General features: G+C 38.7%; 1 protein-coding gene across 1 annotated transcript in view; it reads right to left on the bottom strand.

The window, feature by feature from the left end:
* Nucleotides 1-1,959: 1,959 nt before the first annotated feature.
* STXBP4 (syntaxin binding protein 4) overlaps nt 1,960-14,021 on the bottom strand; it is a 200,134-nt gene continuing 188,072 nt past the window's right edge. Inside the window, exon 16 of the mRNA XM_052658542.1 lies at nt 1,960-2,074. Coding sequence (XP_052514502.1) covers nt 1,960-2,074 — 115 coding nt within the window. The remainder of the gene's footprint in view (nt 2,075-14,021) is intronic.

The following is a 14,021-nucleotide window of genomic DNA, read 5'->3' as shown; positions in this document are numbered from 1 at the left end:
ACGATTATAGATACTAACATATAAAAGTAACTTGGGGTGTTTGAGAACCTCACTCATCTCTAGGGGATGTAAGGAGAGAGCTCCCTCAGGGCCTTCTCTCAAAACATGTCTCCCTGCAGCTTCCCGATATTCAAAGAGCTGTCAGAGGAAACTCAGGTCTTCTGCAGCCATTCTGCAACTTTTCTCAGGGCTAATGACTACCTATCACCCTGGATTTGACTTATGTTATCATTCAAGACAGAATTATAAACCCTACATATATTCAGGGATGTGTGAGTACATATACACATGTATTTATAGCATAGGTCTACATAACATACCATATGAAGGGTAGCAGACTCGGAGACTCAGGATCTAGGTCTAAGTTTGACTTACTGTGTGAACTCTGAAGATCTCAGTTTACTCATCTACAAAATGATTATAATCGATAATTCTGACAGTATATATCCTAAGGAGTTTTAGGTTTGCTATTTTAATTGAGCTCCAAGCCTCCATCTTTTAAGTAAGACAGTAATATTAAAAAAAAAAAAATCCATTACAAGTATTGACATTCTACATAAGAACTCATTTGAAAAATGAGTCTTTTTCATCAAAAGATGTTTAATGATTCTTGCTGACTTTCCTCCTAAGTATTACCTAACAATATTAACAACACTGGGTAAGGATAAGTCCCTTTTTATTATTCAGTTGGTACTTCATGCCCAGAGCATTTAAAATGACTTCCTCCCAACTCCATTCCTTCCCCTACCCTCATTTTCCAGCTCCAGGTTTAAATCATTAAACGGAGAGAAAATCTTTAGCACTGCAAGTCAATGGCTCATTCCTTCCAGAAACTCTCCTTACAATAAAATGAAAATGAGATCAAAAGCATAATCAGTCTGGAGGCCGATAGATGTCTCTTTCGACACAGATTCTGGATGCCCCTCTATTCTCTGTTCATTGGCCCCTCTCAAACCCCTTTTCTGGCAAGCATAACCCAAGCTGGGCAAATCCCTGATGGGAGCCAGTCATTTGACTTTAGAAAAATGTGAGCTGTTGAAAAGAAGCCGTTTATAACAGCATCACAAAGCCCTGCCTCTGCCAGTTGAGGGTGTGGGGGAACGGCTTATAAAGAAGTGTGGACCCATTAAACGTGGGAGCTAGGTTTAAATGCAGACATGCCCCCTGAGTCTGTGGCTCCTGGGCTGCGCAGCGGTGAAGCTCAGCTGTATCAACAGAGCCCCACGGCCCCGCGTGTCGGGTGACCTGCCTCTGTAGGGACAGCGGAGTGCGGGGCAAAGGGGCCTGGGTGTGGAACTGGAAGACAATGGTGTGAGCCTCAGCTCCAGGAGAGGGGCTTTGTTTCTCTGAATGTTATTTTCCTAACTATAAAATACCCACTGGAGCTGCCTCACAAGCACATTGTATGCTTTACATAAGACAGGGTCTGAAAAGCATTTTGTAAATTAGCAAGCATCATCAAGATATAAGCTGTATCCAGTGGCTTGTGAGATAGTTGTCTAAATGTGATCCATAAGAACCCCCCAAAGCTTGCTTAAAGCTTCCTATGCTATGCATATAAAAGATTAGTGAATTATCAAATAAACGAAGTGTTTCACTATGTTCGCATAATTTTTCAGTCTTAGTTATAAAAACCACTGTCTGATATTCCATAAAGAACTAAATATAAAATTACAAAGATCTAATTACATATGAAAAATTATACATATTATAAAATCTAATTACATATGATTAAAAAATAGGGCTCGATTAAAGAACTACTATAGTGGCAATCAATTTTGCAAATGTATACAGTTATAGCCAAAAGTTTTACAAAAACAGCTTAAATCCAGAGTCTCCATTTCACAACTTCACTAACTAGTGTGTGTTTTACTCCTCGTTTAGATTTTGTATCTCAGAGTTATCTGCATAGATGGAGCCGCTGGAAGACCATGGAGCACAGCTTCCCACAGAAAATCATCAGTTCCTCTGGTCAGGAGGTTCTCTGGAACAATCCTCTTCATTCTCCTCTGAGCAGGACAAGTTCAGTGCGCTCATCACGGGGTGCATCCAGGACGTAGTCTGTGTTACGTGACTTGGGAAGAGGCACAAGAAGAGACACAATCACGACTGGAGAGACTACCCTTCTACCCACTACGCAAGCAGTGGTCCTGGTGACACTGCTTCCACCCTACTGCAGTCCCCTGAATTACGAAGCAGTTGGAACAGGATCTGGTAGTTTTTGAAAGTCTTTAGATACGTTTTCCAGGTTCAACAAAACCCATTCCTTTATTTTTGGTAAAACAGAAGCAACAACAACAAAGCAAGGCAGGAGAGCGCGCCACCTTCAGCTGCTCACCCTTCCTCACCCATCGGCAAGCCCTGCGACTGCCATGCTGTAGCATTTCTGGAGTCTTCCTCTTCTTTTCCAATGCTACAGACTAGGGTCACTGAAACAGCTTGTGTCTCTGCCTCTGTTCTGGTTTTTTAATTCATTCCCCACTCTAGCCAAGAGATCTTTCTAAATGACAAACCATACACTGTTGCTCACCTGTTAAAAATTCAGTGCCAATGAATGCTTTCTGGATTAAATACACACTCCACAGTATGAAACACCTTGCTTTTTACCTGCCTCCACACTTTCTTCTCTGCTACAATACTCCTCCTTCCCATCTGGTTTATCCAGCTAACTAATTCTAAAGAATCAAATACCCCTCAAGATTCCTCCAATCTGTGCCAATGGCCTTACCGCTCACACAATATTACAAGTGACTATTCCTAGTCCTTCTCACTGCATGTGAGGGCAGGAACTGGGTTTCCCAACTTTGAATCTATGGTACCTAACATATTTCCATAACAAATAACTAGGCATTTCAGGGAAGAACACAAGCAGAGGTAAGGAAGAGTGTACAAAGACACGGTGCATTTTCAGGGGGTGGTCAAACATCACTGCATGTGCCCCTACGGAGGGATGGTGTTTCTCAGAACTCGTATCCAATCCCAGCCTTCAGCTGGATGTCTCGCCTAAATCCACCTCTACCTGACCAGCTCCTTGGTCCTGGAGAGATAGCTTTTGGAACAGGCTGACTTGCTCCTTCTCCTGAGATCCTCATTCGAGCCCTGGTTTACCCTGCTGCACCACCCATCCTGGATCCACTTCCTGTGTCCCATCCTACCCAGACTCAACCTCAGAGCAGCACCATGTCTTAGACCAAGTGCGCCCGAGGGCTAGCCCTTATGAAGATCAAATAAGACTGTGGATCTGAAAGAATCTCCTACTTCCTAAAATATCACAGAATAACATTTCTAAAGTATCTAACAAGGCTTTTTAAGTACACATTTTATGTATAGACCTTCTCCATCTTCAGCTGCGAAGAATATAATCAATCTGATGTCAGTATTGGCCATCTGGTGATGTCCATGTATAGAGTCATCTCTTACGTTGTTGGAAGAGGAAGTTGGCTATGACCAGTGTAAAGCTCTGTACAGTCAGCAAAAGCTCTATACATTCAGTAAGCTCTATATAGTCTATAGAGAAGACTGTATACAGTCAGCAAAAATAAGAAGCTCTATACAGTCAGCAAAAACAAGACCTGGAGCTGACTGTATCTCAGATCATGAACTTATTATTGCAAAATTCAGACTTAAATTGAAGAAAGTAGGGAAAACGACTAGGCCATTCAGGTATGAGCAAATCAAATGCCTTATGATTATACAGTGGAAGTGACAAACAGATTCAAGGGACTTAAATCTGATAGACAGAGTGCCTGAAGAACTATAGACAGAGGTTCATAACACTGTACAGGTGGCGGTGATCAAAACTATCCCAAAGATGAAATCCCAGAAGGCAAAATGGCTGTCTGGGGAGGCCTTACAAATAGCTGAGAAAAGAAGAGAAGCAAAAGACAAAGGAGAAAAGGGAAGATACATCCATCTGAATGCAGAGTTCCAAAGAATAGCAAGGAGAGATAAGAAAGCCTTCCTCAGTGATCAGTGCAAGGAAATAGAGGAAAACAATAAAATGGGAAAGACTAGAGATCTCTTCAAGAAAATTACAGACACCAGGGGAATATTTCATGCAAAGATGGGCTCAATAAAGGACAGAAATGGTATGGACCTAACAGAAGCAGAAGATATTAAGAAGAGGTGGCAAGAATACACAGAAGAACTGTACAAAAAAGATCTTCACGACCCAGATAACCATGATGGTGTCGTCACTCACCTAGAGCCAGACATCCTGGAGTGAGAAGTCAAGTGGGTCTTAGGAAGCATCACTATGAACAAAGCTAGTGGAGGTGATGGCATTCCAGTTGAGCTATTTCAAATCCTGAAAGATGGTGCTGCCAAAGTGCTGCGTTCAATATGCCAGCAGATTTGGAAAACTCAGCAGCGGCCACAAGACTGGAAAAGGTCAGCTTTCATTCCAGTCCCAAAGAAAGGCAATGCCAAAGAATGCTCAAACTACCGCACAATTGTACTCATCTCACATGCTAGCAAAGTAATGCTCAACATTCTCCAAGCCAGGCTTCAACAGTACAGAACCGAGAACTTCTAGCTGTTCAAGTTGGATTTAGAAAAGGCAGAGGAACCAGAGATCAAATTGCCAAAATCTGCTGGATCATAGAAAAAGCAAAAGAGTTCAGATAAACATCTACTTCTGCTTCACTGACTATACTAAAGCCTTTGTGTAAATCACAACAAACTGTGGAAAATTCTTCAAGAGATGGACTACCAGAACACCTGACCTGCCTCCTGAGAAATCTGTATGCAGGTCAGGAAGCAACAGTTAGAACCGGACATGGAACAACAGACTGGTTCCAAATAGGAAAAGGAGTCCGTCAAGGCAGTATATTGTCACCCTGTTTATTTAACTTCTATGCAGAGCACATCATGAGAAATGCTGGGCTGTAAGAAGCACAAGCTGGAATCAAGATTGCAGAGAGAAATATTAATAACCTCAGATACGCAAATGACACCACCCTTATGGCAGAAAGCAAACAGGCACTAAAGGGCCTCTTGATGAAAGTGAAAGAGGAGAGTGAGAAGGTTGGCTTAAAGCTCAACACTCAGAAAACGAAGATCATGGCATCCAGTCCTATCAGTTTGTGGCAAATAGATGGGGAAACAATGGAAACAGTGACAGACTTTATTTTCTTGGGCTCCAAAACCACTGCAGATGGTGACTGCAGCCATGAAATTAAAAGATGTTTGCTCCTTGGAAGAAAAGCTATGGCCAACCTAGACAGCATATTAAAAAGCAGAGACATTACTTTGCTGACAATTGTCTGTCTAGTCAAATCTATGGTTTTCCCAGTAGTCATGTATGGATGTGAGGGTTGGACCTGAAAGAAAGCTGAGCACTGAAGAATTAATGTTTTCAAACTGTGGTGCTGGAGAAGACTTGAGAGTCCCTTGGACTGCAAGGAGGTCAGAAGGGGATGACAGAGGATGAGATGGCTGGATGGCATCACCAAGTTGATGGACATGAGTTTCAGCAAGTTCTGGGAGTGGGTGATGGCCAGGGAGGCCTGGCGTGCTGTAGTCCATGGGGTCGCAAGGAGTTGGGCACGACTGAGCGACTGAAGAGTTGTAATAATACTTACCCTACTGTGGCCTGTTAGCACACACGGGACAAGTGTGCCATTGAGCACAGTTTGGGCTTGACTGCAAACAGGCACTTACTATATTGGCTGTTGATGACAATAACTGAAATGATGGACTTAATACCCATGGCCAGGCTCACTGCCATTACTGGATTTGTTTTGTTTTCAATCCTTTACTCTCAATTCCATCCATGTCCCCCAATACAAACTGTTCAATTCCTCTGTTTAGATATTGAAAATGCAGCACTTATAGTTTCATGATGGACTAAAAGTACTTAAATTGCTTAAGAAGAAGGTGGAAGTGGCAAGCAAGGCCAGATATTTTCATAGTTCTAAAACCTCAGAGTGTGGCTAAGTGACACAAAGAAATATTATTCTCTTGACAATAATCCATATTACTATGAACTCTTTAAAATGGTTTAGCACAGTTTCTTATTATGGAGGCTAAACCTACACAGCATGTGATTTTGCACAGGTTAATTTCATTTTGAGGGTTTTTTAAAGCTGGAAAGCTGCCTAAATTGAAAGTGATTTTAAGGAATTACCAGTGAGTGTTAACACAGAGGGCTAGAATATTACTGCAAGGGGAAATGAGGACACACCATCCTGTACAAAGTACCCGTTTAAAGCTGAAAGGAAAGTTTGATGGGATAGTTTTGCTAATTTTAATATCTTAGTGTATTTACTTTACTCTTTATCAGCACATTTGTAATAGGTTAGTCCAAAGCTGAGACTTAATAAATTATTGTGAATCCTTCCTCCCCTACAATGCCTCCTAACTGGGGAGGCTGGAAAGGAAGAGAACCAGGCACAGTTACCCGAGGGGTAAGTGCAGGTGCAGGCTTTCTTAGATGACTTAAAAATACAGTATACTAACGCATATATATGGAATTTAGAAAGATGGTAACGATAACCCTGTATGCGAGACAGCAAAAGAGACACAGATGTATAGAACAGTCTTTGGACTCTGTGGGAGAGGGAGAGGGTGGGATGGTTTGGGAGAATGGCACTGAAACATGTATATTATCATATGTGAGACGAATCGCCAGTCCAGGTTCGATGTATGATACAGGGTGCTCAGGGCTGGTGCACTGGGATGTCCCAGAGGGATGGTACGGGGAGGGAGGTGGGAGGGGGGTTCAGGATGGGTAACATGTGTACACCCGTGGTGGATTAATGTTGATGTATGGCAAAACCAATACAATATTGTAAAGTAATTAACCTCCAATTAAAATAAATAAATTTATATTAAAAAACAAATTCTCATGCTTGAAATATTATTGCTGCCCATATATGGACATTCCACTGAATTGATAACATAAAATAAGCAAAAGTAAAATGTTCAAGAAGATGTGGTTATAGACTCTGAACAATCAGTATTGGAAAGGTCCACCACCAGAAGGTCACCTTGACAGTAAGCTGCATTAGGCACTTTATAGCAACAAATCAATATCTGATCTTTCTCCAAATACAAAATAATGCCATAAAACATTGATTCTCTAATGTTCACAATATACTTCTCTTCACAACTGGAAAACACATCCTTAGCACCAAACATGCAAACACAAGAGAAAAAATAAAACTGAAGCCAAGAGGGTTAGTTTCTATGCTTCAAGTACATATTTCACACCTGGCTTTTTTGTAAAACCACACAGAACCAATGCTTCTAAAATGCAAAAAGTGCCTGGCAAAAAGTAAGTATTCAATAAAGATCATGGTTGTTGTTGTTGTTTGTTTTTTCTGCCTTTTAAAAAATTTTTTAATAATTAGGGCTTTCTGAATACTGTAAGAAAAACTTGGAATTCTTCCTGTGATGCTGGAATGGGGCCATTTGTGTGTGTACCATTCAATTTTATGTCCTAGTGAGCATGGTGACTGAAGAGCTTTGACATAATCAGTATGATGAGATAATCCCAGATTTACAGGCTAGGCGAACATTCTATATTAGAAATATTTCCTCTCTGATTTGTGTGCTTGGTAATTCAACTGAGAAGAGAGAGAATAAATCAGCCCTGTTGACTCTGTTTAATTAATAAAGACTCCATAGTTCACAAAGTGAGATGCTGCTATTTACTGTGAAAAATTTAGAGGTCTGGAAAATAAATGAGGCTGACTATGAAACACAAAAATCTTCCATTTGAACATACAGTACCTCTGGCAACTCTTCCTGCATAGAGTGCATCTGACCTGATTTGGGGAGCAATCAACAGCAGTTCAGATATATCTGAAAATCTAAAAAGCCTAATACTACTTGCCTCTGAATGACTGCCAAGTCTACTGTTGAAAACAATAATATCTGAGCCAGGAAGATGACAGTGTTGTATGTTTCCTTTTGTAATATTAGTAATTTGAAAGACATATTTTAGAGCTTATTAAAAAAACCCCAAGAGAACATGCTTTATTTACTGGCAAAGAAATATAAGTGAATTATTTAACTCCCATTATAATTACCCTCCTTATGTTTCTTACCTCCTAGCATGCAAAATGCTTTCTTTCAAAATAAAAATTTAGGACAGCTTATTAAGAGAAAAGTGGTTTAAAGATAAAAAAGTGTACTAGTTTTGTAGAAATTCATTTTTATAATAGTCTGTGATGATGAAAGAGGTTCTTTTGTTAATCTTTCATTGTAAATGATACTACTTATATGTCATTGTGAGTTTAACACGATCACATGCATTATTTTATCTATTTAAGATAAACCTGAAGAATAATAAGTCAAAGTAATTACGATTTTTTATGAAGGGCAGAGTAATATTATGTATACAATATTTGTATGAATCAGAAAATAAAAACAAATAAGTATGTTAATCCAAAATGTTTCTGGCACCAGTATCTTGGAACCTCTCACTGTTTGCAGATGACATGATCCTCTACATGGAAAACCCTAAAGACTCCATCAGAAAATTACTAGAGCTCATCAATGAATATAGTAAAGTTGCAGGATATAAAATCAACACACAGAAATCCCTTGCATTCCTATACACCAATAATGAGAAAGTAGAAAAAGAAATTAAGGAAACAATTCCATTCACCATTGCAACGAAAAGAATAAAATACTTAGGAATATATCTACCCAAAGAAACTAAAGACCTATATATAGAAAACTATAAAACACTGATGAAAGAAATCAAAGAGGACACTAATAGATGGAGAAATATACCATGTTCATGGATCGGAAGAATCAATATAGTGAAAATGAGTATACTACCCAAAGCAATTTACAAATTCAATGCAATCCCTATCAAGCTACCGGCCATATTTTTCACAGAACTAGAACAAAAAATTTCAAGATTTGTATGGAAATACAAAAAACCTCGAATTGCCAAAGCAATCTTGAGAAAGAAGAATGGAACTGGAGGAATCAACTTGCCTGACTTCAGGCTCTACTACAAAGCCACAGTCATCAAAACAGTATGGTACTGGCACAAAGACAGACATATAGATCAATGGAACAAAATAGAAAGCCCAGAGATAAATCCACACACATATGGACACCTTATCTTTGACAAAGGAGGCAAGAATATACAATGGAGTAAAGACAATCTCTTTAACAAGTGGTGCTGGGAAAACTGGTCAACCACTTGTAAAAGAATGAAACTAGATCACTTTCTAACACTGCACACAAAAATAAACTCAAAATGGATTAAAGATCTAAATGTAAGACCAGAAACTATAAAACTCCTAGAGGAGAACATAGGCAAAACACTCTCAGACATAAATCACAGCAGGATCCTCTATGATCCACCTCCCAGAATTCTGGAAATAAAAGCAAAAATAAACAAATGGGATCTAATTAAAATTAAAAGCTTCTGCACAACAAAGGAAAATATCAGCAAGGTGAAAAGACAGCCTTCTGAATGGGAGAAAATAATAGCAAATGAAGCAACTGACAAACAACTAATCTCAAAAATATACAAGCAACTTATGCAGCTCAATTCCAGAAAAATAAACGACCCAATCAAAAAATGGGCCAAAGAACTAAATAGACATTTCTCCAAAGAAGACATACGGATGGCTAACAAACACATGAAAAGATGCCCAACATCACTCATTATCAGAGAAATGCAAATCAAAACCACAATGAGGTACCACTTCACACCAGTCAGAATGGCTGCGATCCAAAAATCTGCAAGCAATAAATGCTGGAGAGGGTGTGGAGAAAAGGGAACCCTCCTACACTGTTGGTGGGAATGCAAACTAGTACAGCCACTATGGAGAACAGTGTGGAGATTCCTTAAAAAATTGCAAATAGAACTCCCTTATGACCCAGCAATCCCACTGCTGGGCATACACACTGAGGAAACCAGAATTGAAAGAGACACATGTACCCCAATGTTCATCGCAGCACTGTTTATAATAGCCAGGACATGGAAACAACCTAGATGTCCATCAGCAGATGAATGGATAAGAAAGCTGTGGTACATATACACAATGGAGTATTACTCAGCCGTTAAAAAGAATTCATTTGAATCAGTTCTGATGAGATGGATGAAACTGAGCCAATTATACAGAGTGAAGTAAGCCAGAAAGAAAAACACCAATACAGTATACTAACACATATATATGGAATTTAGAAAGATGGCAATGACGACCCTGTATGCAAGACAGGAAAAAAGACGCAGCTGGGTATAACGGACTTTTGGACTCAGAGGGAGAGGGAGAGGATGGGATGATATGGGAGAATGGCATTCTATCATGTATACTATCATGTAAGAATTGAATCGCTAGTCTATGTCTGACGCAGGATACAGCATGCTTGGGGCTGGTGCATGGGGATGACCCACAGAGATGTTATGGGGAGGGAGGTGGGAGGGGGGTTCATGTTTGGGAACACATGTAAGAATTAAAGATTTTAAAATTAAAAAAATTAAAAACTATTAAAAAAAAAAAAGAGCTGGCCATAAACTGTAAGTAGTAATGAAAAATTTAAAAAGTTAATAAAAAATATTCCCAATTGAAAACAAATCAAAAGGCAGGAACAAAAAGTGAACCATGTCAATAAACACATAAAAAAGTCACCGAACCTTGGTGATGCAGCATGTAATCTTGTCAGACACTGTTTATGAGAATGACTACATATTAGTAATAGAAAGTATCCATTCTAAAACATGTTTAAGAGAAAATTGCAAGCAGTTTGTTCCCACTGATACACAGTATAAAGAGTTCCCTCTTACATAATTTTGGAAATATACCCCTAAAATCAAAATGAACATTTCTCATTAATGAACTCTGTAAATATCACAGAATACTTTGAGAATTTTGCAAGCAGGCATTTGGAAATCCGGTGAGGCTCTGATCAAATATTAGCAGGATCCCAAATCTCTATGGTTCTGAAGACAAGTTTTATTTCTATTCTATATTTATGGCATTCTCTATAAAAAATACATAAGATATATTTTAAAATTAAAAAAATCCAATTAATTAAAAGATCTTTAGGCCTATGTATTACATTACATATGAGAATCTAAAGCTACAGTAATATATTACTTATGCATAGTATTGGAAAAAATTACTATGCCACTAGACTTACAAAAAATGAATATTTAAAAGCCCTGAAAAAGTATTAAAAGTATGAATTATATTTTTTCAAGTAATACACACAGGCTTAGATTGCTGCCAATTATCGTATAGCCAAAAACATCCCAAGTCTAAAGCTGACACAATAAATTTTTCAGAAAGAGAAGCTGGTCTCAGATGACAGCTTTGGGTAACTTTCAAAAACTGATGCAGTTTTTGATGGTGATAGGAAAAAAATTTCAGAAGACCTTTAAGAACATGTCCAACTGACACTGGTACCTAGACACTGAACTATTAGATACTAATAAGCAATTTTATAGACTGTTACAGCTGGTGTATTTGTACGTTCTAACGTGCCCTTTGGCAGTGTCCCCCTAAGTTTATGTTCTCCGTCCCACACTGTAGAGTTGTCACCAGGAGGCACTTCCCAGGCAGAGACTTCATTTCTCAGCTCCGCCTACATCCTCATGTGAGCTAGTGTTACTTTGAAGGACTACAAGAGAGTATTTCAAGAAGAGGCCATGACTATTACTTTCCCAGTAAATATATGTACAAATTTTTATAAGCCAAACAGCTTGTCTTTCTAAAATACAAAAAACAGGCAATAAATACATATTTTCAAGCTACTCTACATATGTCAGTAATTAAAAGACTTTGTCAGACTATAGATTAATGGAAACTAAATTTAATTAGAAGTAAGTCTGTAAGACCATTGCCAAAGTTTCCATATTAAATTATGACTTATGAGTAGAAGTAGATGAAACATAGAAGTTACTTTAATTTTTAATGTTATTATAATAAAATGGTAAGAATTATAATACAAGTTGTAAGGCTTTCATTTAATTTATCCAATAAAATAAGTTTAATAAATTTCTGACTGTATTTTTTAATTATGAAATTTCAAATCTTAAAAAAACTAAAATTATTTGAAATATATAGTTTCAACTAATTTCATACTAACCCTAATATTATTTTTCTATCAAAGTTAAGCTGACTACACTAAAAAATAAAGCTATAAATACACATATTATGTTAAAGAACAGCATCACAAAACTGGAAACTTTGAGGGGTCCCATATGAGACCATCTCTACACTCTTGAGGTATTTTATCAGTGTTATGGAATCCATAATCCTAAGTGCAAAAGGTACTTGGGAGTGAGTGCTATAAAACAGAAACCTGCAATTGTAGTGAAAAGTTATGGGATAAAAATCAAATATGCCTCCAGCCATTACCATTTTCTCATGAACTTTACATACTGATGGTTTCTAATGGTACCACCTTGGCTTTGTGAATAAACAGGCTTAACTGTTTTTTAGAATCTTGTTTTATGCTTATATTTTATAAATATTATAGATACTGATTTATATATTTACATATTTATATTTTATATATGGGCTTCCCAGGTGGTGCTAGTGGTAAAGAACCTGCCTGGCAATGCAGGAGACATGAGTCATGGGTTTGATCCCTGGGTCAGGAAGATCCCCTAGAGGAGGGCATGGCAACCCACTTCAGTATTCTTGCCTGGAGAATCCCATGGACAGAGGAGCCAGGTGGGATATATATTTATATTGTAAAGGAGAGAGAGTTACATTTATTATCCTCATTTTAGATATGAAGAAGCTAAAATATATGAGAGGTGAAATACATTATCCCAGGTAATAAAACTAGTAAATGTTAGAGCCAGGATCTGGATCCAAATCTGACTCCTGAGAATTTTACCACGGTTATATTCCTTTCTGAGGCTCTATTGTATGGGTTGGTTTCAACAACAATATATATGGAGGCTCTGGGATGGATTAAATGACATCACTTGGAAAGAGCTTTTTAGCTTTACAAGATGCAATGTATTGACTGATTGGAGAAGGAAATGGCAACCCACTCCAGGATTCTTGTCTGGAGAATTCCATGGACAGAAGAGCTTGACGGGCTACAGTCCATGGGGTCATGACTTGAGTGTACTTCATATGACTGATTAATTCAGTGATCACAGACTATATCTCTAAAGCATTTTAAAAGCATTTATCACAACATTCATAAAAACTTCATTCAGTATAAATAAAAATTATGTGTGATGCCTGCTTCCCAGGCAGACTTAAACTTTTCACATCATGTGGCAACTGAAGGAACTGAAGCTGAGAGAGTCCCAGTGCCCTGCCACACAGTAGCAGAGCAGACCATGCAGACCTGGCCTGAAATCGTGTATTGCCCAGACAGCAGGGGATGACGACAGAGGATGAGACGGCTGGATGGCATCACTCACTCAATGGACACAAGTTTGAGCAAGGTCCAGGAGATGGTGAAGGACAGGGAAGCCTGGCATGCTGCAGTCCATGGGGCCACAAAGAGTTGGACGTGACTGAGTGACTGAAAAACAGGCACTCACTGGATTACTTGTATGTCCCAGGGAAACTTACTTAAACTTTGAGTCTCAGTTTCCCAATCTAGAAAACATAAGAACTGTCTTAACAGTGTTAATACACATAGAGAAAACATATAAATTCCCTAGTTTCATGCCTGACACATAATAGGTCCATCATAAGCATCACTCTTGCCCCTCCACTTCTGATTTTCTGTATTAGTTTTCTCTTGGTGCAGTAACACATGGCCTCAAACACAGTGCTTAAAAAAATGCTAACTTACTGACTAATGGTTCTGTAGCTCAGAAGTCCAACATGGTTCTTCTTACCGAGCTCAAGTCAAGGTGTTGGCAAGGCTAAATTTCTTTCTGGAGGCTTTAGGACAGAATTCACCTCCTTTCCTTTCTAGCTTTTAAAGGCCACCCACATTCCATGACCTGCAGCTTCCATCTTCAAAGTCAGCCACACAGTATATCTCTGGTTGTCATATCTTTTCCTTTGACTCATTCCTTTGGCCTCTCTTTTCCACTGTTGAGGACTCATGTGATTAGTTTGGTCACACAT

This window comes from Budorcas taxicolor, chromosome 19 (genome assembly GCF_023091745.1).
Source record: "Budorcas taxicolor isolate Tak-1 chromosome 19, Takin1.1, whole genome shotgun sequence".
Taxonomy (NCBI): Eukaryota; Metazoa; Chordata; class Mammalia; order Artiodactyla; family Bovidae; genus Budorcas; species Budorcas taxicolor.
Note: the sequence above shows the minus strand (reverse complement) of the source record. Positions and strands in the feature narration are given on the sequence as shown.